This window comes from Podarcis filfolensis, assembly GCF_964270895.1.
Source record: "Podarcis filfolensis genome assembly, chromosome: 16".
In the NCBI taxonomy this organism is placed as follows: Eukaryota; Metazoa; Chordata; class Lepidosauria; order Squamata; family Lacertidae; genus Podarcis; species Podarcis filfolensis.
The window spans coordinates 5,480,740-5,508,231 of NC_139620.1; the positions used below are offsets into that span (position 1 = coordinate 5,480,740).

At 44.1% G+C, this 27,492-nt stretch overlaps 1 protein-coding gene across 4 annotated transcripts; it reads right to left on the reverse strand.

Moving 5' to 3' along the window:
* Positions 1-7,507: 7,507 nt before the first annotated feature.
* On the reverse strand, positions 7,508-27,086 carry LOC310751786 (SLAM family member 6-like). 4 transcript variants are annotated; one of them, XM_083591441.1, is made up of 9 exons: positions 26,884-27,054; positions 25,874-26,206; positions 24,790-24,827; positions 22,276-22,620; positions 21,423-21,722; positions 18,828-18,959; positions 17,179-17,270; positions 11,274-11,371; positions 7,508-9,742 (listed from the first exon to the last, which is right to left on the reverse strand). In XM_083591441.1, the coding sequence occupies exons 4-8, from the start codon at positions 22,397-22,399 to the stop codon at positions 11,279-11,281; spliced, it is 741 nt and encodes a 246-aa protein (XP_083447567.1). In that variant the 5' UTR covers positions 22,400-22,620; positions 24,790-24,827; positions 25,874-26,206; positions 26,884-27,054; the 3' UTR covers positions 7,508-9,742; positions 11,274-11,278. The 4 variants fall into 4 exon arrangements, 3 of the variants coding, with proteins under 3 accessions (XP_083447567.1, XP_083447565.1, XP_083447566.1); XM_083591439.1 differs by lacking the exon at positions 24,790-24,827 and having other exon boundaries at positions 26,884-27,060; XM_083591440.1 differs by lacking the exons at positions 7,508-9,742; positions 24,790-24,827; positions 26,884-27,054 and adding an exon at positions 10,275-11,137 and having other exon boundaries at positions 25,874-26,380.
* Positions 27,087-27,492: the final 406 nt, after the last annotated feature.

Consider the following 27,492-nt stretch of genomic DNA (forward strand, 5'->3'; position numbering starts at 1 on the left):
CTTCACACAGACAGCTGGTTACTTGTCTAGTTCAATTCCCCCTGCTGTTGATGCAGAACCTGCTATCTTATCATCATTTGCAGAGAGAGGAGAGGAGAAATATGCAAAACACTGGCTCTCCTGCAAAGAGGGCGAGTGGCCAGTTCTGGTGAATTAGAAGCCTGGAATGATCTCACTGGGTGATTTCTGGTTCCTTAGAATGCTCTGCCCAAAGGATTTTGCGTGTGTGCTTTTGGAAAGTCCCAAAATCTTAGTAGATGAGTCCTTTGCCACAAAGGGTGGCGCCTCAGCTTGGGAGCCCCCTCCCAAACGATATTTGTGCTCACACACTGAAGAAATGATTAAAGACTTTTTTCTTAAAAACGAAACAAAAACTTGTCTGGCTATTTGGATCCTGAAGTATTCTTCGTTGCAAGAGTTTTCTTGCTGGTTTTCTTGCTATTTGATTTATTGGCTTTTTTTTTCTTAAGCCTACTCATGTTTCCTAAAGAGGTTTAACAAACCAGTAGGAGAACACTTCAGTCTCCCAGGACATTCTATACAAGATCTCAAAGTATCTGTCATATTACAAACGAATCTCCGAAATAGACTGGAAAGAGAAGTTGCTGAATTACAACTTATTACTAAACTTAAAACCACGGAGAGACCTGGTCTGAATAGAGACATTGGATTCTTATCTCGTTATACATGATAAAGCTATTTTTGACCATTTCATCCCTTGCTTTCCCCCCTGTAACACCAATTGAAGTCGTTAACAGTCGTCAGCAGGTTTACCACACCTATCAGCCAATCACCCATTCCCACCACCCTTCTGAGTAATACCCCTCCCCACCCTCTCACTATATATAAGGGTCTGGTGAATTCTGTTTCAGTGTATCTGAAGAAGTGTGCGTGCACACGAAAGCTCATGCCAAGAACAAACTTAGTTGGTCTCTAAGGTGCTACTGGACAATTTGTTTGTTTTTTAATATATATTTAAACTGAAGGACACCATCCTCTTTTTATGCTCCTCCTGATGGAAACATGCAGATAGCTTTAGTTCTCCTACCCAGCAGCTAGGAGAGGGGCCAGAGGAAAGACCCATCCATTAGCCTGCAGGAGACCACCGCTCAGTTGTAGCTCTTGCAACTGAGCTCATTCTTTGGAGATGTTGATGAGGACACTCAAGCATCCAGCTTTGTCTTTCAGAGAAACATTTCTGACCAGTTCAGCAACCTCCCCATCTCTTAGATTCTAACCCTTATTGGGTACAGGACCCTGACAACTGGAAGGGCATCATCCATACCAGCCTAGCTGCCAAGTTCTGCACTAGCCAGCCCTACATGCAGCAATTTACAATAGCCCAGTTAGGATTCCCATGTGATGTGCCTGTTCCCTGTGGCATCAGGCAACATCTGAGTTGTGTGTTTTGAGCTCCAGTCTTTATCTGTGCAGGAACGGAAGGAGAGGCCAGGATGTCAAAACCACAGGGTCTTTCTTCTCAGATTGTAGGCTGCTTAGCACCTCGCAGTTGGCAAAAACAAACAAATCACACAGAAAACACACACCCCACAGCAATAGCAAGTCTCCCCACAGAGCAGGAAAACCATCAACGTGTGAAATCAGATCTGTTCCTTGGCCTTTCCTATGTATGTCTTAAAATGTGAATATTTAACACCAGAGGTTCTGGACCCCAGCTGCCCTGGACTCAGATGTGCTAATAATTCACATGTGCAGATGCATATTTGCAAATATCAGACCTATGTATTAAAGCAGAAAAGACAAAGGCAGACTAGGAATTGCAGCTGCATTGAAACGAAGCAGCTGTCATGTCTCTTCCAACTACAGCAGTACCTCAGTTTTCGAACGTCTGCGTTGACGAACATTTCGGTTTTTGAACGCCATAAACCTGGAAGTAAATGCTTTGGTTTTTGAAAAGGCCTCGGAAGTCAAACATGAAACGCGGCTTCTGCTGAGTGCAAGATCCGGAGGCCTAGCTGTCGGCTATTGAGTTTTCAGTTTTTGAATGTTTCAGAACTCGAACGGTCTTCTGGAATGGATTACATTTGAAAACTGAGGTACCACTGTATTTTGATGGACGATTTAGCTGACATTTTGCCGAAGATAATATGCATGATAGTCCGTTGCATTTTACTCAAAGTACCTTTAAAATGAACAGGCATGACGATGCAATAATAATAATAGATTTATACCCTGCCCATCACTCCAGGGCCATTGACTTCAATAGGCCTGCTCTGAGGGAAACTTAATGGAATACTACTCTAAAAACTACCAATGAAACTAGCTCGGGTGAATCTTGGAGCCTTGGAGCCCAATCCTCTCCTCGCAAAAATTGCCAGAGAGAGAGAGAGAGAGAGAGAGAGAGAGAGAGAGACAGACAGAGAGAGAGAGAGAGAGAGAGAGAGAGAGAGAGAGAGAGAGAGAGAGAGAGATGATCAGGTTCACAGCAAAGAGGCCTGACATCATTCCTTCCTGAAGGGAAATGATTGCTTCCTGGTGTGGGATAATAATATAGATTTTTTGTATATGAATTTCTTCTGAGGGAACATCTCAAAATGATTTCATGATGCAGTCAAAATCCATGTGATCTCAACCAGATGGCAGGGCATAAATAATAAAATTAAGATTATCATTATTATTTTTTTTTTAAATAATGCTTTAAAAAGGATGATGATGATGATTTATTATTTATACCCCGCCCATCATGCTGAGTTTCCCCAACCACTCTGGGCGGCTCCCAATAAAAAAGCAATAAAACATCAAAAATTAAAAACTTCCCTAAACAGGGTTGCCTTCAGATGTCTTCTAAAAGTCAGGCAGTTTTTTATTTCATTGGCATTTGATGGGAGGGCATTCCACAGGGCGGGTGCCACTACAGGAAAGATTAGTACAGTAATAACCTGCAGTTCCACAAGAGTATATATTTACAGTAGATAATCAAATAAGCAATGAAATGAATTTGGATATGCAGAAGATATTAAAAAAAATTAAGTAATTGCAGAAAGGGGGGAGGAAGTCAAATTTTTAAATGCTCAATTGATTGTAAAACCAATGAAATGTATAAACCTGAAAAGAAATAAAAAATGAAAACAAAATAAAAATGATTATATTATATACACTTTGGATCTCCCTGCCTATTGATATCTGTCAGGCGTCTTCACTGTACTCTTTTCGATGCTCGCTAAACATATTTTAAATGTTTAGAAAGCTGATGTGAGTTTTCATCTGTTTTTATTCTATTGTTATTTTAACTTTTTTGAAGGTCTCTCATCATTGTTAACTTTTTTTTAATTGATAAATTTTTGTTGTATCTTGTTTGCAAAACTGCTTAGAGGGTCATCATCCTCCACCCGCCAACTTACAATTATGCTTTGTATAATTTTATGATAATTACATATCACGACTTAGGTTTGTTAAAAGAAGGAAGTCGCTGGACAATCCAGTTCCACAGGGTGTTCTCTGTAGACAGGCTGGGGTCACGAAGAGTCGGACACGACTAAATGACTAAACAACAGCAGAGGGGAAGTACACAGAGACAGAGTGAATCAATTTGGGCTAAAGCAAGCCAAAAAAATCCCTACTGAGAAGCTGCTCCATGTGTCATAAACACGAGGGGAGATTGCACAGCTGTTTTGCTTTGCTAAAAAGAAACTTAGGTGTTCTGGGTTCTGCAAAAAAAGGAAGAAGCTGGATGGGCTGGGGTGAGAGGGAGAGAGTGAAAGGTTTTGCTCATCTATTCAGACTGAAACTAGTCCCCATCCACCCCCTGGCTGAACTGATGCATGCTCTAGAAATGCTGCGATCGCCCACCCCTTTTTTGCTGCCTAATCTGTTGCGTTAAAAAAAGGCCAGCTTTTCTAAATTTGTGTGAGGAAGCTGAATGGGGAAAAGAGGAAGAGGTTTTGCTCATGGTGCACATTGTTATAAGAAAAAAACTGCTCCTTTTCCCTTTATGGGGTACCCAAGACCCAGTATAGAGTCCTTATGTAGGTTCTCTATCGGTAGGAGAAAATAACAGAGGCCAAGCAGAGAATATTGAGAAGCAAAGCAGCTAGTAAGCCTGATCTTTATTGATCTACAGCAGAAAACCTGTCTGCCAGGATACCTGATAATGGTCACTGATTGCTTTTACCTGGGCATCCTGGCCATTCTATTGTGATGGTAAATATTCAGGTCACAGGCTCACCCTACTCACACACAGATACGCCCTTAAGACAGGATTTGTGAGCAAAAAGGCAATGGGGAGGCTTTCCTATTTCCTCCCTCCTTGCAGAGAAACATGAGGTCAATTTGGGAGAGTCAAAATGGTTTCAGGACTGTTTTCCTGTACTGTTTCAGACATGAGGTTTATATATTTATGTATGCGTTTGGTACATTTATGAACATTTATTTTATATCTTATCCCTGATAATTCTCATAACAACATAAAAATGCGACCCAGCAAAGCAGGGCCGCTCCCTCATAAAATACACCGTGTGTAAGCAGCAGCTATGCATTTCTTACAAAAAGAGAATTGCTCCAGCAGTAACACAGGGGGTGGAAAAGGGAGGTCTTCCTGTCAAGTTGGGAGCCAGCAGGAATTCAGCAAAATTAAGCTTCTTAAAATTCAGAGGTGGGTTTGGCATGTTCAATTTGCGTAAGGAGAATCAAGCAGCAGTGTGGCATTATTTTTTTTGCTGCCCAAAATGGTTGTGTTAAGTTGTGGGTGAACATATCAGACGACACAGCGATTCTTCAAACAGCTCTTGTTTATTCACAGGCCAGAACTGAACTGAACTGAGGGTTCAGCCAGCCTGCTTATATAGAGCTCCACTACAATGCAACTGTAACACTTTCTGTAACTATCCAATCACTGAACGTCACTTTCAATCCCTTATTTGTATATGTGGACCTGAGTGAAAACTATGTACAGTATCCCCCATGCTGGCCCAGGGTGAGAACTTTAGTACATAACAGGTTGTGTGGCTGCCACCACTGTGCGAGAAACACAAAGAGAGATGCAATATTTTCACGTAGGAGAAGGCTATCAATGGCTACCAGCCAGGATGGCTAAGCTCTGTCTCCACAGCCAGAGGCAGTAATGCTTTCTGAATACCAGTTGCTGGACAACACAGGATGGGGAGAGCTGCTCTTTTGCTCAGGTCCTGCTTAAAGCTTTCCCTTTTGGGCAACCGGTTGGCCACTGTGAGAACAGGATGCTGGACTAGGTGGGTCACTTTTATTGGCTAATAGAAAGGGTCCTTTCATACTGCATCACGGTGTGGTACGCTGGTTTGACATCATCTGATAGGAAGTGCCTACAGAGGGTGGTGAATACAGCACAAGATATTACGGGCTGTCCCGTGAATCCGCTGGATGAAATAGCGGAAGAACGTTGCCTCAGGAGAGTGAGGAAAATTCTCAGGGAAGATTCCAACCCCGGGCGGCACTTTCTTGATCTCCTGCCCTCAGGCAGAAGATACAGAAGCACGATTAGTCGCACCAACAGGGTAAAGAACAGCTTCTATCCGTGGGCTGTTAGGCTGCTGAATGAAAAGATAACAACAGGGCAACTGACTTTTGGGTTTGGTGAGTGTGTGTGTGTCAGTAAACGAGGGGAATTAAGACTAAGAGAGCTGAGTGGGGGGTGCTCGTGTAATCTCACTGTATACAAGTTGTACAAGTGACAAGAAAGTATTTCAATTTCAATAATTTCAAAAGCCAACTGAACTGAACTTTGATGCCCCCTGAGTCCTTCCGGAGAGAGCCGGAGGGCAATCACCGTATTAGAGATGGTTTTCTGATTGCTTCAGCTGGCATATGCCATAAAATATCCTAATGACCGGATAGCTGCCTCCAACATTGGAGGCAAAATGTACTGCTGTTGCACATCAAAGGGGAAGGAGGCTATTTTAGCAGGCTGCTATTACAACTCTTCTAGCATCTAATCTCTGCCCACCCAAGTCGCCTCCAGGATGAAGTCTACTCTTTCAGGAAACTGGAGACCACGCAGGCCTGGAATGAGGTGCAGCTTGGCAGAGTCCCGCCCCCCTCCAGATCAGAAGGCACCAGATAATTAAACAAATGAGTTTATTCACCAATACAAAGTACAACAGCATTGCATTTGAACATAAATTAAAAAAGCAAAACACTTGGTTCATGTTTCAGGTAGGTTATATTTTGCATGGCTTGGGTCATCAATGTGGTTCTCTCCAGATATTACTGAATGATTGGAATGTTTTAAATATGCTTTTCATTTTAAATAAAAAATGTATTGTTTTGCTATGTTGTTGTCTGCCAGCCTGGGCTCCTTTGGGAGGAAGGGTGAGATAGCATCACAGCAGAGAACAATAAGAGCAACTTCCCCCATTAGACTCTCAGGAGCCAGTTTGACCAACCACCAGGGATAATGGGACAGGTAGCCTAACATCTGGAGAGGAGGGCAACACACTGCCTGCCCCTTTTATGTGGTTAGAGAGACCCACAGCAAAAGGCAGTAATTTTGACTCAGAAGCCAAAGGCTTCTCTCTCCTCCCCTCTTTGGCAGCCTCTGTTTCTGCTGGACTGAAGACTGCCTCCTGAACTCACCTCCAACATTAACACAATAGCACAACCTTGCTTGAGGATGTAGGTAGGGCCAGGGGGTGACAATGGTGAACCCGATGTCCACATGCATGTTTGCTTCCTTTGCAGTGCCGGATTTACGTATAAAATAAACAAGCTATAGCTTAAAAGGTAAAGGGACCCCTGACCATTAGGTCCAGTCATGGCCGACTCTGGGGTTGCGGCGCTCATCTCACTTTATTGGCTGAGGGAGCTGGCGTACAGCTTCCAGGTCATGTGGCCAGCATGACTAAGCCGCTTCTGGCGAACCAGAGCAGCACACGGAAACACCGTTTACCTTCCCGCCGGAGCGGTACCTATTTATCTACTTGCACTTTGACGTGCTTTCGAACTGCTAGGTTGGCAGGAGCAGGGACTGAGCAACGGGAGCTCACCCCGTCGCGGGGATCTGAACCGCCGACCTTCTGATCAGCAAGTCCTAGGCTCTGTGGTTTAACCCACAGTGCCACCTGTGTCCCATAAGCTAAAGCTTAGGGCCCTCAAAAAGATTTAAAGAGGGAAAAAACTGGATGTCCATTTCTAAAATATAAGATAAAAAAAACCAAATAAAACCTTCATCATTTTAAGTTAGAGCTTAATAATTATTTCACTGTTAATATACTTCTTAATTGCATTTCAGTTCAACAATTACTTTGATAAAATACATATTTTGTTATGTGCAAATGGCTTTAGATACCTATTGGTCCATAAATTACCATGCAGCATATATTCAACACAAAAAACAGCGACAATTTGTGGCTGACAAAGGACAGCTGGACATATAAAGGACCCCATTACCTTCAGTAACTTAGGTCCTCATCAAACCTAAATCTGCCCCTGTTTCTTTGAAGGGGTTAATCCTTGCCCCCCCCAATCTACATCTATTTACAGGGGTGGACCAGTGGCATTAAGGCAGCTTTGCAAGAATAAATACATACATCACACTCGCTTTGTAAAACAGGAACACAAACTATAGTACAAAATATGGTCATGTAATACCCAAGTCAACAGCAAATCATAAACAAAAGTGAGAAATGGAACAATATGTTGCAGAAATGGTCCCGTCCTCGTTTTCAACAAGTCCATTTCAGAGGTCCCCAACTCCAACTTTCGTCTAGAATACTGTGCCACTGAACACACCCAGGCCCCTAAACCAGCCAGTTTCCTTATATCTATCCATCATCTACCTACCTACCTACCTATCTGCAGTTGTACCTTGAAAGTCGAACGGAATCCATTCCGGAAGTCCGTTCGACTTCCAAAACGTTTGAAAACCAAATTGGGGCTTCTGATTGGCTGCAGGAAGCCACGGAAGACGAGTCGGACGTTCGGGTTCCAAAGAACGCCTGCAAACCGGAACAATCACTTCCGGGGTTGCGGCGTTTGGGAGCCAAAACGTCCAAGTTCCAGGGCGTTCAACAACCAAGGTACAACTGTGTCTGTCTGTCTGTCTGTCTGTTCTGTGAACTTTGGTTCCCCCTAACCCAGCTGTGCATCTTTGGCGTAGTTACAGCAGAAGCCACTAATTATGATGTCTGTGTATTAAAAATGGAGAAAAGGAGGAGAAACAGTAGCATGGAAAAGCAAACCCATGGTCTACAGTCCTCCTGTCAGGAGTGCGTGCAGGAGCCAGGCCCTGTGACCAGTAGGGCTTCACAGGACTGGGGCCTTCCTAAGTTTGTTCTGGAGAGGCAAGTCACGGCCGCACAGGTGAGGCTCTTTGCCACAGCAACATAGCAACACGTTTCCTGCCTTGCTGTGTTTGGCTTCTTGCTTCTTGATCCTCGGATCTCGGCTTCTTGACTCCTTGCTTCTCAACCCTTGAACCCTTGACTTTGTGACTCCTTGCTTCCTGACCCTTGGACCCCTGGCTTCTGGACTCTCGTTCCTGCTCCCACCCTGCCATCTTGCCCCTGGTCCCGACGTCCTCAGCTGGGACTTCGTAGACCGGACTGTGACACCTCCTGACAAGGCCTAAGTTGATAGCTGTTCGAAAGACGAGAAATCTTTTTTTTTTCTTTTTGCAAAAGCAGAGAATCAGAAGGTAAAGCAGCTATTAGCTGGGCTCTTCTCAAAAGCTTCTTCCTCTTGCAATCAAAGAGGCTTCCATTTTTTTTCCTGATTCTCAGAGCTCTTCAGAAGTTCTATAGAAATTTGGTGGCTTTGAGGCTTTGGGGCTGATCTTATCACTGCCAGGTGACTGAGGGCTTTTTCTGAGTAAAAGTTTCCCTGGAACTTCAGAGGCCCCCAAGCTGTCAGCACTTCCGGACCTCAGAAACGCCTTGCGATGCCTTGATCTGCAAAACTACCACAAGAATGTGTGGGACTATTCATGAGGCTCTGTCACCATGGGCAAATCCGCTTGGTTTTTGTTGTCGTCTCCCCCAGTAAAACGCCTCTGTGAATTGAACTTCTGTTGCAGAAACTGTTCCCCCCAGACTGACCCTCTCTGGCAGAGGAAGTAGGAACAATTCTTTTTCATTCTTAGTGAAGTACATTTCTAATTATAAATCATATGCTGTGATAGAACGGCTGATAATGTATTGGCAATAAAATAAAAAAGGGAAACAGAAAAGGGAAGTTACTTCAAAAAAAAAAAAAGAAAACAAAAGCATTGACCTGTTCTCAAAAGGGAATAAGAATTAGATAGATATAATTTATATCCGCATCTTCCCTTGAAATCTCCAGTACTAACATAATGAGTGTGCATAATGTCAAAATGGAACTCTAAGTGGTTTATAAGCTCCATATGGTGCCTGCATGTCTGCCTTTCTGACAATTCAGTAATGGTTCCTTTTTTCTTTTTCTTTTTTTGTGGTGGGGACCAGAAATTGCCTTTGCACAGACATCCTCTTGGCCCGGCACACCTAGTGCACTGTTTTAAAAATAAATAAGCAAGTAATTCTGAATTTCTGCAAATACGTCTTTGATTCAAGACTGCAAACTGACCAAATTTAAAACAGAGTAAGATGCTTGGATTGGGGCTGGATTCTACAGGCGGTGGAAAAAGTAAGCAAGGAAGCTGTTTAACCAATTGCATTCATGTACTTGGCAGGAAGTGGAATGTATACAGCAGCGATTCCTGAGATTCCCAGCAGCCCAGGCTTCCGTGGTAATGGAAAGATGCCTTGAAAATTTGGAATTCCCTGTTTCATCAGACCTGCAGGGAAAAGGGAAACAGAAAGAAATGTACAATCTATGGGTTGTTGTTTTTTAATTGCAGGGGGCAGCAGTTTCAAGAAACTGCCACTTCCTTTTCCAGTCCGAACTGGACTGACTTGGTGGAACTAACCCAAGCTTGTTTCCTAAGCCACTCTGAACTTAGAAAGCACCCACCATCTCCCAGCCAGCCAATATCCTTTCCCTTTAAAGCTCCTCTGCCCAGGGACAGAGGAAGGGGTGTGCAGTGGGGCTGGTACGCCCTGGGTGCTTCGCTGAGGGGGGTGACTTTTGGCACGCTGCCCGCCCGTGGCTCCCAAGCCTACCCCGAGCCGTCGGGGGAAGGGGGGAGGCTGTGCCCCATTGCCAGCTGCATTCCTCCTTTCCCCCTTTGTTTCGACAGCTGGGGGAGGCTTGGGAGTCGTGGGCGGACGGCGCACCGAATGTCCTCCATTGGCAGCTCGCTGCTCCCCTGGCTGCAAGGTCCGCACACCCAAGCGGCTATGTTCTGCTGCTGCCTCTGCCTTCACTTTTACGACGTCTTCACTTGGTTCAACCCTTCCCAACCCCAGTGTAAGTCGAGACCCAGATAAAACACCTTAAGAGAGACCATCATCTCGGAAGCAGGTAGCTCGCTTTGCACCCCTCAGGTTTGTAGCACTTCTTTTCTGAGGAAGAATGTCTGGGAAGTTGCCTGTGCCCTTTGCGTTGTATTTTGCACAACAGCTGGCTGTCACCGTTTGCAGTTCTGCTGTGGTTGACCGCACACACACACGGTAATTTGTAATTTGTTTTGTGGAGTGTTTGTTCTTGGCTTCGTGCAAGAGCAACAGAACATTTTGTGCTGGTGACCTGTTCGGTCCCCTTTTTAAAGCACACTTTTTTTCCCTCCTGGCTTTGGTCAGAGAGACTGTCCTTTTTTTTATATGTCAAAGAGCAGTTCTCGCTCTTGAATTTGACAGCGACTCACCCATTCATTCTTTCACAAATGTGGAGGAGCTAAAAGGAAGTGGGAGGTAGGGCAGGGAGTGATATCTGATCAGTTAAGTGAAAGCGGGCTTAAAAGTCAAAACTGAAGATGCTTGGAGTATTTTCATCTTTGCTCATCAAGCTTGGAAAAATGTGTGTTTTGCTGAGAGATGTATGGTTTCGGGGTTGTTGTGTATTGTAGCCCATAAAATCAGAAGCTGCAGAAGCCCCGTCAGACGTTCGGGTTCCAAAAAATGTTTGCAAAAAGGAACACTCACATCCGGGTTTGCGGCATTCGGGAGCCAAAACGTCCGAGAACCAAGGCGTTCAGGATCCAATGTACGACTGTTTAGGATTGCTTTCAGACGGCTCGGGGGCCAGATAACTCCATACCCTCCAACATTTCTCCAGTGAAAACAGAGATGTCCTAAGGGAAAGCGGGGCATTCCGGGATCAAATCAGAAACCAGGGCTGCTTCTCTAAATCATGGATGTCCCTGGAAGATAGGGACACTTAGAGGGTCTGTTAGCATGAATTCCGCCTGTTCCGAATTGCAGCCTCACCTTGCTCACGTGACCTGTTCAGAATGACGTGCGGGTGGTTGTAGCTCCGCATACACTGTTGATAATGGCCCTGGGGTATCTTGGAGACGAGCCCGTTCCTGAAAGAGGGAAACAAAATGATATCCTTTACAGACCCTGCGCTAAAACCATCTGAACTCCTGCACTTGGATGATGCACAGTGAATGGCCGAGATTAGCCGAGCTGCATATGTGATTCTCTTATATCATTTATGGTGGCCTTTGGGAGCCACTGGGGACTCAGGTGGCACTGTGGGTTAAACCACAGAGCCTAGGACTTGCCGATCGGAAGGTCGGCAGTTCGAATCCCCGTGACGGGGTGAGCTCCCGTTGCTCGGTCCCTGCTCCTGCCAACCTAGCAGTTCGAAAGCACATCAAAGTGCAAGTAGATAAATAGGTACCGCTCCGGCGGGAAGGTAAACGGCGTTTCCGTGCACTGCTCTGGTTCGCCAGAAGTGGCTTAGTCATGCTGGCCACATGACCCGGAAGCTGTATGCCGGCTCCCTCGGCCAATAAAGCGAGATGAGCGCCGCAACCCCAGAGTCAGTCACGACTGGACCTACTGGTCAGGGGTCCCTTTACCTTTACCTTGGGTGCCACTGAGAATGGAGGCATGGGGGCTACACAAGACTTTGGATCTTGCAAACGCTGCCCATCTTTCCCAAAATCTTGCAGGAGATTTTGAGGAGTGGACCTGGGACCTTCTTTCAGGCAAAGTGCGGGCTCTGCCATTCAGGTATGTCCCCTGAAAACATGGCTGCAGTCGTCTCAGATGCTCTAAACCAAGAAAGGACAGGCAGAAAATTCTAGGCGAGATGAAGCGCAAAAAGAAAAGAGGCGTAGAAAAGCAAGGATGAACAGATGATGGACAGGAAGAAAACTGGCTTGCTGATAGCAGCTTCTAGAAAGGGAGCAAGGGGTTTATATTCAGGAACCAAACAGGGGAAAGTGTTGAATCGGGGTTGGGCAACCTGTGGCCCTCTAGAAGTTGTTGAACAAGACCTCTCATCCTCCCTGACAGCTAGTCTCGGGTGACAGGAGCTTAAGTCCAGCAACACCTGGGGGACAGAGGTTTAAGGAATAAAGGAGGGATGGGGAACTGGTGACCTTCCAGATGTTGTTGGACAGCTCCCAGTAGCATTTGGACACCCACAGATGTTCCCCATTCATGCTTCACTGCCTAGATCAGGGATGGGGTCCTAGTGTCCCGTCCCCCCAGGCAGTGCTCAGGAGCCTCAGCTGCTGGCATGGCCAATGGTCAGGTGTCAAGCATCAGGGAACCCAACCCCCCTCCCTCACGGCAGGCTGCTGGTAGTTGGAGCCACAAGTGAGAGCTGAGTGCAGGATATATGACGTATCCCCCACCAGAAGTACTACCTCTCCCCTAATACCCTCAAGTTGCATATATGTGTAAATAAAGTCATGCATCCCAAAGACTGCACGGTCTCCATTCACCTTCATCTGCAAGGAAACTGAACCCCTGAAATTCCTCCCCCCCCACCTGTTTGGAGGTTGGGATGCATGCAATATCTTCAAGACTCACCCTACCAGTAATCTAGAAGAAGAAGAAGAGTTTGGATTTGATATCCTGCTTTATCACAACCCGAAGGAATCTCAAAGCAGCTAACATTCTCCTTTCCCTTCCTCCCCCACAACAAACACTCTGTGAGGTGAGTGGGGCTGAGAGACTTCAGAGAAGTGTGACTGGCCCAAGGTCACCCAGCAGCTGCATGTGGAGGAGCAGGGAAGCGAACCTGGTTCACCAGATTACGAGTCTACCGCTCTTAACCACTACACCACACTGGCTCTACCCACATGTTTTCTTATCTTAGTGTTTATAGTACATAAATTAAAAAATGGGTTGTATCCAATGTTGGTTCTACTCACTGACCCACTGAAATTAAAAGGTGTGATGCAACCGAGTGAGTGCTGCTCTGTGTATGCCCAACAATGGATTTATATCTAGCAGCTGCTAAGGGGTCATTTCCAAGATATCTTTAGGTGCTATTAAGGCACTGGGCAAATATCATTTTCCCTGCACAAACATGGTTGCCTAGAGGAAGTTGAATTGTTTCCCATCTGTCTATCGATTTGCATCACAAATAAGCAAAGTGTGTTCCATAAGGTGGAATTTACCGACTTAGAAATAACCAGCTGTTATCTCGTTACTTCCTCGTTACTTTATTTTCATAACAACGAATGTATTTCCCCTGTTTCTTTTGCAGAAGCACCAAACATCTGCTACAACCTCAATGCCCCCTAAATGGAAAGCCTTGCAGGATTTGCAGCTTTCACTTTTGTATAAATAGATGTGCAGTTTAGCATTAGCTAAAAAAATAGCTTATAAATTATGTGTTGCCTAAGGCTTGGAGGAACCTGAAAAGTTCTAGGCTGCTTAGCAGGATTCTATATTATATACAACAAATACATACCCTGAAGAGCATTTATTAGGAGAAATGTGTCCTAAGATTGTGATTAATTTTCATGAGGACTTAAAAAAACCAAAATCACAAGTGGATGCAGAAATGTGTTGAAATAACCTTGGGATTGGCAAAATCAGAAATCGAAAGAAACAGAATTTGATGTATCCATTGCAAATTTCTAGTGCAAAGTTTGCAAGATACATCCCAACTGTAGCTTTATTAGGGGTCAAAGTTAAGGTTAGATATATGTTCCTGCTTAATTTTTTGATGCTTGCCTTTAAACTCACTTAAAAGCATAGGGAAGAAGATATTAACAGTAGGGCCCAAGTCTGACTCCGTCTATATTTTAAGAAAGCGAGTTCTCCTTCATGGAGAGCATGTGTTGTGGTGGGGGCTGACAGGACACTCCAAAGTTGTGGGGCGGACTAATTGATCTTTGGCCACTGTTGTGGTTGGGCTTCCCTTGTAGTTGGGAAGAAGTTAATGTTGCCATTTGATGATTGACAGCCAGAAATGTTAAAATTCCCTGCATGAGGCGTAGAGCTTCCTCTTTTCGCTCTATGCATCGGATTGCCCGTCCTCCCCCCTATATTTAGGGTTGTTCACTTTGACCTTGCTATGCCTGTCATGGGGTCGTCTGCTCTTGGGGCAGGGGCCCGGTAGGAATTTTGTCCATCTGGCAGATTGGCTAGGGCCATTTGGTTTTTGCCTACTGCGTAGCAAATCTTCATAACTTGTGGTTAGGCATTGGTTTATGGTTTGGTTGGTTGAGGGGCATGGATTGGCTGTGCCTGCCCCTCTAATGCTGCTGCTGCAAGGGATTCCGTTAAAGGAATCGGGGGCTAACTATTGCTTTTGTCTGAACCCTGTCAAGGGGCTAGGGCCATGCAAGAGCCCCTGGTTGCATTTGGGGAAGGCTGAGGGCTACCCCCAAATGTATTCCCCTTTTCTGACTTTCGCAGGCTTGTGAAATGTCAGTCTGTCCCCCACTGGGGGGCAGATAGTCGCAACCAATGCCTAAGCAACCACTCACATTTTTTGTATTTTAATAAAGTTGTGGCCAAACTTATGCCAAAAACCTTAAACAAAAATTCTGTGTGATGTGTGAATTATTTGGGGTGGCCTGGGGACCTCGACATGCAAAAGTTAATCTAAGCTGACAGGACACTCTCAGCATCTGTGAATGAGGGTGTACAGGTGCTTGGGTTAACGTGTTTGTTCAAGAAGGAAGCAGTCTTCTATTCCAAGAGACTGGATTTCCTGTGGGTTTCCTCTGAGCTCTGAACAAGGTTTGGGGAGATGGGTAAGTGCTGTGGTTATTTGTTTTATGCAATACAGTAAATTTGTGGAAACTTCCTCTGAATAGCATTGTTTTCGAGGCAGCCCTCACTTCCAAAAGAGAAACAAACACGCAAATTACAAACGAAGGAAGAGAGAAAAGACAACAACTATAAACAGAAACATTTATTCTAAGCAACTGTAGAACAAGAACAGACTGAAAGAGCCAGCTGATTCCTGTTCTGTGATTCAACAAAATGGGTAAAGAAAACCGTATTTTCGTTTGCCAACCTGCGTTCATGTGGACAGACTGTAGGTGCAGAGAGCTAGAGAACGAGTAGGTTTTCAGTACTGAGACAGCTTCATCCTCAGCTACCACCTGCAACGCCTGGGACGCGGGTGTGCTGTGGGTTAAACCACAGAGCCTAGGACTTGCCGATCAGAAGGTCGGCAGTTCGAATCCCCGTGATGGGGCGAGCTCCCGTTGCTCGGTCCCTGCTCCTGCCAACCTAGCAGTTCGAAAGCACGTCAAAGTGCAAGTAGATAAATAGGTACCACTCAGGCGGGAAGGTAAACAGTGTTTCCGTGCATTGCTCTGGTTCGCCAGAAGCGGCTTAGTCCTGCTGGCCACATGACCCGGAAGCTGTACGCCGGCCCCCTTGGCCAATAAAGCGAGATGAGCGCCGCAACCCCAGAGTCGGTCATGACTGGACCTAATGGTCAGGGGTCCCTTTACCTTTACCACCTGCAACCTCAGAACAGGGGTATTAAAAGAAGCATCTCTCCTGATGACCAGTGTACAGAGCAGGTTGAAAAGGGGTGGGGAGGCAGGGGTGTAAGGCAAAGGGCTCTGGTTCAGATTTCTGGACCTCTTGAAAGAGGAGCAGAAGCCAGAACACCCACACAGCAGAAATGACATTTGCCATCTATTTCTGCTTTGCATTTGCTGCTGCTATCTTTGCAAGCCACCCTAGAGTGGCTGGGGAAACTCAGCCAGATGGGCGAGGTATAAATAATAAGAGAGCTGATGAACTGCTTGTGGGGGAGGACTCAGCAGGTGCAGGTGGAAGTGCAGAGTGCAGAATGGGTTGCTGAACACGAGCATATTTGGTAAGGATATTTAAACGTACATAATTTTGCCACTTCAATTGTGACTTCACTAGTGGAGCCTGGTGAAATGAGGGAGAACTGTAAAAGTTACCAGGGACTAGGACTTTCCCAGGTGTCAAAAAAGATTATTTATGTATGCCACCACTGCGGCCCGTGTTTCGTTAGCCCCCAGATGGAAAACGAGTGAGGTCCCAACTAAAGAAGAGTGGCAACATAAACTGATGGAACATGCACAGCTTGCGGAACTAACATATTGTATAACAGAACAAGAAGAACACACGTTTAAAGAAGATTGGAAAACGTTTATTGAATATATGGGGGGGGGATTGTTTGCACTTGAGAATGTTGGCAGCTTTAAGATAAATTCAACAGTGTAAACAAGTGTTGATGGATGTAATAATGAAATACCGAGTGGTGTAGCTTATGTAAAATATGCAGGGATTTATGATATGCAAAATGAACCATGGAAAAAGAAGAGGGGAAGTCATTGACATTTTAAGGTTGTTTGAATGAATATTCTAAAGTGTGAAACAGAAAATTCAATTAAAAAAAATATATAGATATAAATATCTACCTATCTCGATATCTCGATATCAATATCGATGTATAGATATATAGCTATGTATATGTATAGTCACCAGGGACTCATCTACATTGGTAAAAAAAAAAAAGTTTTTAAATGCATTATAACATTGTGACACCAGATGGCGCTGTAGAGTTCCATCTTTAGGCAACGTGGTTTCCTCTTATCAGGTTTACAACACATTTTCCTGAAACTTTTTTTTTTGTGTGTAGATCCAGCCCAGATCTGCCCCGAACATTAATTAAAATGGGTGCCTTATATAAGGCGTGAACGCCCTATAATATGAACAGTACAGTAATACATGCTCAAGCGTTTTAATGCAGAGCAGACACATAGAAGTGGAGTATAAATATTTCCCTTCCAATAGTGAAGATGGTAAGGGCTTAAAGGGGGTCATATCACCACCACCACTGGGATTGCCACGATCATCTCCATCACCACCGCAATTTCCATCATTCCCAACCCCACCATTCCATTCTGCAAGAAGTTCTCACCTGGTCATCATCGCCTTCTGGGGGGCTCCTCTTTGAAACCTGTGAGTACTGAAGCTCAGGAAGTGGCTCCTCCGTTGGCATCATGGAGGTAGCTGCAGAGGGGAACGTAAGACATTTACTCTATGGAGTCACCTACACCTGCCTAGCAGGTTCAGGTAGGTAGCCGTGTTGGTCTGACACAGTCAAAAGGATTTAATTTTTTTTAAAAAATCCAGTAGCACCTTAGGGACCAACCAAGTTTGTTCTGGGTATAAGCTTTCGTGTGCGTGCACACTTCTTCAGATACACTGAAACAGTCACCAGACCCTTATATATAGTAGGAGGGTGGGGTTGGGGTTTTCTCAGGAGGGTAGTAGGAAATGAGCGATTGACTCAGTGGGTATGGTAAACCTGTTGATGACTGTTAATGACTGCAATTAGTCCTACGGGAAAAAGCAAGGGTTAGTATGCAGATGACCAAAAATAGCTTTAGTATATGTAATGAGACATATTTAGCTGTGAAATTTATATTTTTTGTCCATAGTCTTTCCCATTCATTATATTCAATTGAGTGGCCCAGATCTTGTTCCCATTTTTTAAAAGCGTCACCTTTTCCCTCCTTCTCTATTTTCCCATTTTGTGACAATTTATATATTTTTGAGAGAGTCTGCTCAGCTATTTTTGTTCATCTGCATACTATCCCTTGCTTTCCCCCCACAGGACTAACTGCAGTCGTTAACAGTCATCAACAGGTTTACCATACCCATTGAGTCAATCGCCCATCTCCCACTATCCTTCTGAGAAAAACCCCACCCTCCCACTATATATCAGGGTCTGGTGACTTCTGTTTCAGTGTACAGTGGACCCTCCACATATGAACTTAATTCGTTCTGGGGGTCCTTACATATCCCGAAAAGTCTGCAACATGAGGCGCCACTTCTGCGCATGCGGCGAAACCCAGAAGTATAAACATCTGGGTTTGCCGTGTTCACAACCTGAAATTTATGTTACATAACCCGAGGGTCCACTATATCTGAAGAAGTGTGCATGCACATGAAAGCTTACACACAGAACAAACTTGGTTGGTCTCTATGGTAAAAAGGTAAAGGTAAAGGGACCCCTGACCATTAGGTTCAGTCGTGACAGACTCTGGGGTTGCGGCGCTCATCTCGCTTTCCTGGCCGAGGGAGCTGGCATACAGCTTCCGGGTCATGTGGCCAGCATGACTAAGCCGCTTCTGGCAAACCAGAGCAGCACACGGAAACGCCGTTTACCTTCCCGCCAGAGCGGTACCTATTCATCTACTTGCACATTGTGCTTTCGAACTGCTAGGTTGGCAGGAGCAGGGACCGAGCAACAGGAGCTCACCCTGTCATGGGGATTCAAACCACCAACCTTCTGATCAGCAAGTCCTAGGCTCTGTGGTTTAACCCACAGCGCCACCCGCGTCCCAGTCTCTATGGTACATACTACTGGACAATTTTATTATTGTTTTTATTTATTTTGACTGCCTTTAAGGGTACAGAATCATGTATAGGAACCCTAAACCCCCACTGAAAGGGACTCAAGTTTCACAGAGATCAGCTGTGGGGGGCAGAATGGTCATCCCAACAGATTCTTTGGTCGGTTCCCTCAAGACTTTCCTTCTGCTCTTACGAAAAGCTTCTTACCTCTGTTGGGTGGCATTTTCCTTCTTTTCTTCCAGGTCTTTAGCCCAAATCCAGCCAAGAGGAGCAAAAAGACAAAGAAAATGATGAGAAAACTCCAGCTCCAGCTCCAATGCAGTCTGGGTTGATTGCCACCTGTAAAGATTGAATAAATAATAGTTTTTTCGTGCAAGATATTGGAAGACCTCTAAAATGTTGGGCAATACGTGCTCTGAAGGGAGAACCCACAGCTCATTGGTGGGTTGCATGGACCATAGCTGTCAACGTTTTCCTTTTTTTAAGGGAAATTCCCTTATTCCGAATAGGATTCCTCACAAGAAAAGGGAAAAGTTGACAGCTATGGCATGGACAAGGGTCTGGCTAGAGCTGTGCGCAAACAGCTTCTTGAAAGCCTCCACTTATCTGATGGGACCAGAGCTACCTCAGCAATATAGAAACTTATTTATGTATACAGCTACAGCTGCAAGAAAGATATTTGCCCAAAAACGAAAAGAAGATGTAGTTCCAATGAGAAAAGAATGGTTACAGAAAATAATGGGATATGCAGAAATGGCAAAACTTACCGGAAGAATTAGAAATCAAGTAAACAACCTTTTTATCATTATTAAGGAACGGAAGTGGTTTATTGAATATTTACAAACAAATTGCAAACAGATCATTAAGACGTTAGCAGGACTACTGTGAAAACTTGCAGTTTTTAAAAACAGATATAGAGGAATAAAAATAATATTGCGGGGTAAAAAAGTTTCACCCAGTGGTTATCTGCAGTTATCCATCTCCTATTCCTGATCACTTCACTAGGTTCCTATTTTTTTCCTTGCTGCTTTCTCATTATTATATGTACTTAGAGGTTAATTATTATTCTTACTATTATTATGTGGTTTATAAGCTATGCTGAGAGTGGCTGTGGAATCCTTTCATTGTTAGAGAACTCCATTCATTGCCAAAGCTGCTGTTTTCCATGGAAAGAAAACCTACATGTCATAATCCCCAGATGTTTTCTCATGCCAGATGTTGGCTTGACGGCTGCCAATGAATGACCTTCTTGCTGCTCTGAGAAAGCAAGCTCAAATAATGGTTAGTCCCAACAACGTGTGTTTTAGACTTGGAGACAAAAACACAGCTGGGTCTGTGAAGTGGAAAAGAGGTGGAATATTTTGGACTTTGTGAGAAAATCTGTCCCATAGCAGGCTACACTGTTTTGGGTTTAATATATATGTATCTAGGGAGACTTTCAGATAAGCACTGTTATAAATGTGCTTTAAAATATAATGCCGTTATCTGGATGATAAGAGCCACATAAATTATGGCGCAGACAAAGAGGCCTGTGTTTACGGTGTCCGTTATAGCTTTTGAAGCTTGTGAAAGCTGCAATTTTCAGATGATAAAAGGCAGCTGGAGAGGGAAGTCTTTTCCCACAAGTTTCTCTGTTAAAAAATGTCCAAGGCTTAAATGGAGAGATACTGGACCACCTGTCCATATTTTTGGGTGGGGAAATGTTGTAAGGTAAAAAGAAAAAAAGAAAGAAAGAAAAGGCTGGACAGTGCTGGAGTTCTTTGTTAAAGTTGCCAGATAATTTTAAATCACCAGAGCATGCACTTTTTAACATGCGATTTTAGTAAGAACGATTATTTTCAAATTACAGTCGTACCTTGGAAGTCGAACAGAATCTGTTCTGGAAGTCCGTTCGACTTCCAAAACTTTTGGAAACCAAAGTGGGGCTTCTGATTGGAAGCCGCGGAAGTACCATCAGATGTTCAGGTTCCAAAAATCGTTTGAAAACAGAAACACTCACTTCTGGGTTTTGATCGTTTGGGAGCTGATTGGTTCAGGAGCCAAGGCGTTTGAGATTCAAGGTGCTACTGTACTGATTTCAGTTCTATCTCAAAAGTTTATGTAACGTGCTTTTGAGGGCTGCTTTTAAAAGTATGTTTTAATGAATATTCTAGATTCCTTTGTAAACCACTAGTATAAAGAGAGAAAGAGAGAGAGAAGAAATGGATAAGACAACGCCCTAAATTTCACCCGTTTGCTTTTGGCAGGAATCGTGCAATCGTCCCCAGCCATCCTCAGCTAGTTACGAGGACTGATTCCTAACTTTGCACTGGCTCGTGAATCTGTCTAGATTTCCATTTGAAAAAATTAAAATCTTTCCATTTCATTGACCCCATGATAAGGCTCATTTTGAAATTAACATGGAAGCGAAGTGTTGGGTTTCAGCACCCTAATCAACTACCCAGCTAATGCATAATGAGGAAGGGGAGGAGGACAAATAACTGTTCAGCTTTCACTGTGTTTTATGCGCTTTTAAATATTAAATTAATGAATTTTTAATTACCGTATTTTTTGCTCTATAAGACTCACTTTTTCCCTCCTAAAAAGTAAGGAGAAATGTGTGTGCGTCTTATGGAGCAAATGCAGGCTGCGCAGCTATCCCAGAAGCCAGAACAGCAAGAGGGATTGCTGTTTTCACATATTTTTTTTCTTGTTTTCCTACTCCAAAAACTAGGTGCGTCTTGTGGTCTGCTGCGTCTTATAGAGCGAAAAATATGGTAAGTGGTTTCTGCAGTTTTCTAAATAAAATAGAGAGTTGCTCACCTTCAGTTTGGCAGATGTGCAGCAAGTTGGAGGAGATGCTTTTCTGATCTGCTGGATTGGTGACCAGGCAGGTGATGTTGGGCTCTGAAGAGTTGAGCTTCCAGAACAAGTGGAGATTGTTGCCATTGCCAGAGAGGTTATATGACTTTGAACCATCTTCTAAGTCCCTGAAGGCATCTCCTCCTTTCCAGGAGATGTTGAATCCCCCCTTTCCAGGCACCTGACACTGCAGGGTCACATTGCAGCCATCTGGGCTCTTGGAGACAACTTGGGAGAGGATTTTTGGTTCTGGGACTGGTTCTGTGGAAAAACATATGAAAAGCTCATACGTTTCCAAGCACAATTCAAAGTGTTGGTGCTGACCTTTAAAGCTCTAAATGGCCTCGGCCCAATATACCTGAAGGAACATCTCCACCCCCATTATTCAGCCCGGGCACTGAGGTCCAGCTCCGAGGGCCTTCTAACATTTCCCTCCCTGTGAGAAGTGAGGTTACAGGGAACCTGGCAGAGGGCCTTCTCAGTAGTGGTGCCTGCACTATGGAACGCCCTCCCATCAGTTGTCAAGGAAATAAACAACTATCTGACTTTTAGAAGACATCTGAAGTCAAGGGAAGATTTAATGTTTGATCTTGCGTGGTGGTTTTAATATTCTGTTGGGAGCCGCTCAGAGTGGCTGGGGAAACCCAGTCAGATGGGTGGGGAATGAATGAATGAATGAATGAATGAATAAATAAAAATAATGTGTGTCCTCCATGGCTGTCACCGACATCACTGCTGAAGGAGAAAAAGGCAGGCTCTTTTTCCAGGTTCTATTCCACAATAAATAGACACAGGTGAATAAAGAACTACTTACCATACACAGAGAGATGGAAAGTGTAATCTTTATACTGTGCCGAACTAAACTTCACTCTAATGGAATATATGCCACTGTCATCCATTTCCAAGTCTTTGATCCTCATGGTGGTCTCATTGGCCATCTCCAATCTTGGCCCAAACCTGTCCCCTGAATCGAGCCTCTCCAGTTTTCCATCACTCAATTCAGCCAGCTGAATTCCTGAACCATTTTTCCACTGGAAACCCCACTCGATCGTCCTCAGTTTTTTCGCAGGGGGGATACTTACAGGGAGCAACACACAGCCTCCCAGGATCCCGTTCAACTTCTCCTTGTGGGGATTCTGTACTTTGATATTTGCAGTACCTTAAAAAGTTCAAGGAGTTGGAAAAGAAGGAAGGAAAAGGGTCAAAGTCAAAGAAAGGGGCAATGTCTCTCAGAATCACCGATTTAAAGCTTTGCCGAGTGTGTGGATTTATTCGTTATTTTTACCTAACAAAATGTATAAACCACTTGATTTTAAATAGAAAAACCCTTTTAAAAATAACAAAGTTAAAAACAGGTATTTTTAAAAGTCAAGATATAATTAAAACAAATGCAAGCTGGGGCTTCCGGTTCCACTCTGCCTTAATGGAGGAAGACCCCACAACAGCGGGAGATTGCTGGTTAAGGAAAAACAAGGATGATTAAGGGTAATTATCATTGCAAGTTCCCCCCAGGGACAGGGAGGAGCGGGCTTCCCTTGCAGTTTATCTCGGTACCTGGCTCTCATTCCGGAATGGATTGTGGGAGGCAGGGAGGCGAGGTGTACAAAAGCACTTTGTTTGCCGAAAACCCTCCTATGCCACCATTAAGAAGCAGAGGTACTCCTGTTAATTACTGCTTAATTTGGACTAAAGTACAGACACGTGCTAGAAAAGATGAGATCAAAAACTGTGGGACAAAACCAACCGCAAGGTCTTTAAGGTTTGAACTTGAGAGAAGACTTCATTCGGTGCAAAAGACGTGTGTAGGGGAAGGGAGCCTATGGTTTCTTTATATAAAATTTTCTGCTCTACATTTATGATTCTGCAACCCTCCTCTGAATGTTAGTTCAAATTATATTTGTACCAGTGACGATGGAAGAAATTGGATTATAGATATGGAATATAACGTTAAACGGAACTGTGTGTGTAAAAAAAAGGAAAAAGGGAGGGAAACTCTATTTTGCAAAAGAATTACGATGAAAAACTAGAGCTGACTCTTCCCCATCCTTTATTGTTTATGGAATGAACTGAATAACGCTAAGAGGACTTGGAATTAAATTTAATTGGCAGTATAATTGCTCATTTATCTTCAGTTGGATGGAAGGATGAAAGGAGTCTGTTAACTTGCCAAGGAACTGATAAGGTTCATTATTGAGTCATCTGCAGTTCAACAGACCTCTCTTCTACCCAGCCTGAGAAAATTGCAAAATAACGAAGCATGGGATGGAGAAATGGAGAAATTTCTGGAGCAACAATGGGATATCAGCTTCGCCCAAGGCATGGTGGATGACAGCAACAACCAGGGGAAAGACAGGCACAACATTTTACGAGGACAGGAAGAAACACCGCGGACAGAATAATTGCCACACACAGAAAGAACAAGGATACAGTTTGCGTTCCTCACTTGTAATTTTACAAATCATTTAATGTGTCAACACGATTAGAAGTTATTAAACTGCAGTTGTTCTATAAGGGATTATTATTATGACTGGAATGTAATGGAAATTAATAAGATTTTGGAACGCAGAAATAAAGCAAATAATCAAGCCATCAATTCTAGCATGTGGGGGGACCCACCTTATCTAAATTATATAATTTGGTATTTGAATGATTGGTATTAATAATTGTATTATAAATTTGTATTGCATTTTATTGAGGCTATTACTGGATTGTAATTGAAAACAAATAAAAATTATTAGCAAAAAACCCAACAAAGACAAGCTAACAACAGTTTGAAAAAGATTGCGGGAGTGTAGTATTTCATGAAATTGAGACTATAACCAATCAAGATATAGAAACGGATTGTCATTTAGCTTTGTTAAGCAGTTTCTCAAACAGCAATAAGAAGGTGAGAAGTAAAGTGTTGATCGGTCATCTTTTAAGGGATGGCAAAGTGAAGAACTATCTGTTTTTGGAGGACTTAGAAGGAGCTACACCAGAATATTGGTATATTAAAAGGTTGAGGAGACAGCTTCATTTGAAAGGTTGATCAATAAATTGAAATTGGCTGGGAGGGCTAAACAGAGGGTACGTTTTCGATCAGAATAGTTTGATTCTGCAATTTATATGAATAGGAGAGTGAGTGATGTAATGTCACCATCTCGGTCTGCGACTTTAATTGATTAAACTCATTATAGTTTAATTAATTACTTGATTGCAATACATTGCCCACCCTTCGCTCTAAGGCCCCAGGGTGGCTGACAATGATTAAAACACATTAACATTAAAACATAATATTGCACAATATCTTTTGTGATTTTCTGCTTGACTGTTAATTTCAGGAACTGACCTTTACTCAAGCTTTTAAGTTATGCTCTTTGTACGTTTCTGTGGATAAAAAAAGATAAAAAAATAAAAAGGTTTCTGAATCCTGGGAGCCCTGCCATCGATTAAAGCACATGCCAAATTCTGTATGTCTGGGTAAGGTTGCCTGGATGGAGAGGTTTTAAGCATTAAGGACACCTGCCTGATGCAAAATAGCAGGGAGTGCTGAAGTCTAGGTTCTGCTACATTAAATGATTGATTTTTTGCACGTGTGAAATGAATATTATGTGGCACTTGTAAGTAGTGCCAGTTCAAGAGCCTGTATGGGGCAAGGTGATCCTTCAAATAAACTGGTCTCAAGCTGTTGAGGGCTTTATGTACCAGTAGTAACGCCTTAAATTTAGCCCCATAACAGACCACAAGCCAATGCAGATCTCTGAGGAGAGGTGTTAAATGTGGCCAGGGTCTCACTCATTTCAGCAATTATACACTAACGGCAGCTTTTAATTCAAGCCCAAAAGGAGACCCACTCAGATCTCACTGGATATCATTATTCAATTCTGAAAGGCGCTTTGTCAGACTGCAGAAGCATCATTGCAAACTGCCTTTCTGAACACAAATCAGCCTGATATTTGCCTTCAAGAATAAACCCAGGACTGAGTCTTTGAAAGATCGCTTGCGGGACCAGCTTTCCCCAGCTAAAGCTGAAATGAAATTTCCTGCAAAGAAGAATCCCTCCATTTTGAGAGGAAGAAAACTGAGGCATCTCACTCTGTTCCAACCCTAAAATGCGCTTGCTTGAGAAGGAAGCAGTACTGTTTCAAACGATTTTATAGTCGGCGGCCTCTGCATCCATCCATTACAGCCTCTGCATCCATCCATTACATTACAGCCTCTGCATCCATCCATTACAGAACAGCGAGTATCCTGGCTGCATCCCCTCTGTTGTTTACGCTCTGCTGCTATTGTAGCATATTTTAGACGTTACCAAATAACAGAGCCATGAAGGGATTGTGAGGCCGCTTCAGCAAACAGGGAGCCCTTCTACACAAACGTCTTTTCCTGCAAAAACACGCGCACATCACCTTATCAAGCTTTGGAGGACTTACCAGAGGGAGAAGAAAGCAAAGACAGAGTCAGAAGAAAGAGCTCCAGGCTTCGTTTGCAGCCATTCGCAGCCCCCTTTTGCCTGCTGCGTGGACGACTCCTCTTCAAGACACACAGACATTGGTCGTTCATCGTAAATCCATTCAGAAGATGGGTCTTAAAGCTGTGTGAAGTGATGAGAGGTTGAGCATTTTTAGGAGGAGAAAAACTGAGAAGCTCTGCGCCGAAAAGAGGAAGGTGGGGGCGTTTATGGAGAGGAGAGGTGTGGTTAGGAGCTGGCAGCCTGCCCGTTTTGTTCGACCTCCAGCTGGTTTTTAGCTCCTTCTTAGCAGATTCTGCCAATGCACAGAATAATAGAATTGTAAGCACTGGGAGAGACCCCAACAGTCCAGCTCTAGTGCCCAAATGAGAGGTATCTCCCTTCAAATCTCTTGGAGTTCCTGCCCTCTGTCTTCATCAGAGATGGAGAAAAATGCATTCCCCTTAGACCCCATGAGCCTCTCTGCATATCACACCCGTTCCCAGCAGTGGCGTAGCGTGGGGGGGTGCAGGGGGGGCCGGCCGCACCGGGCGCAACATCTGGGGTTAGGGCAAATCCACGGGTTAGGGGGCGCAAATCCACGGGTTAGGGGGCACAAATCCACGGGTTAGGGGGCGCAAATTACTTGCCTTGCCCCGGGTGCTGACAACCCACGCTACGCCACTGGTTCCCAGACCTGCTTTGTGTGCAGTGAAACTCCCTCGTTTGCAAAGGCCAAATTCACATTCTCCAGCCTGTTTTGCCTCTCTTCTCACCCACCACCGGCACATGGTCCTCACTCAGGTTGAACAAAGTTTCCCATCCCTGCCTTAAGCTGACCAGGCTCCTGTTTTCTTCCTCTTTCTCCACTTTCAAAACTTCCCTTCCCTTTCCATTGCTGATGTAAAGCTGCAAAATTCCAGCTGATCACCATCATTAAGAACTCTGTGAAAAGTGCCCCTGGGCATGTGCAGAGGGCTTTCCCTTCCTCACCACTCAGGCGCTGCTCTTGCCAGGCGTAATGCTGGGCAACTGCATATCCCCAGGCAGAGTTTTGGACTTCAGTTTATCTCAAGGCTGAAGATGGAGTATGATGCTCCTTCTATCAATGCCTTCTAAGAGGCATGACTCATAGTCAGTCCTCTGGGAGAGAGAGCAGCCTTTGCAAAATGATGAAAAGCAGGCAGAGAAAAGAAAGTGTAGCAGGGCGTTCTTGGCTGTCTTCATTTGTCCCATACTTGCATGACTGCAAAAGATTCCGCCCTATGGAACACCCTCCCATCAGATTTCAAGGAAATAAACAACGATCTGACTTTTAGTAGACATCTGAAGGCAGCCCTGTTTAGGGAAGTTTTTAATGTTTGCTGTTTTATTGTGCTTTTAATATTCTGTTGGGAGCCGCCCGGAGCGGCCAGGGAAACCCAGACAGATGGGCGGGGTATAAATAATACATTGTTATTATTAATACAGTTTCCTTTTTCTTTTTAACAATGAATACCACACAAACATAAAAAACGGGCAGTTCCTTTAACATGTTTCCTAAAGATTTCTGAGCTGCCTTTCAGCTTATGCACATAAATGAAACCTATGAACAAGAAGCAT

What these genes read in the sequence shown, in the direction of transcription:
- LOC310751786 (XM_083591439.1), bottom strand. Translation starts at nt 26,003, where the DNA reads ATGAACGACCAATGTCTGTGTGTCTTGAAGAGGAGTCGTCCACGCAGC. An exon ending in TTTGCTTTCTTCTCCCTCTG is followed by an intron (nt 22,621 to 25,873) that starts GTAAGTCCTCCA and finishes GAACTTTTTAAG; the next exon opens with GTACTGCAAATATCAAAGTA. An exon ending in TTTCCATCTCTCTGTGTATG is followed by an intron (nt 21,723 to 22,275) that starts GTAAGTAGTTCT and finishes GTTTTTCCACAG; the next exon opens with AACCAGTCCCAGAACCAAAA.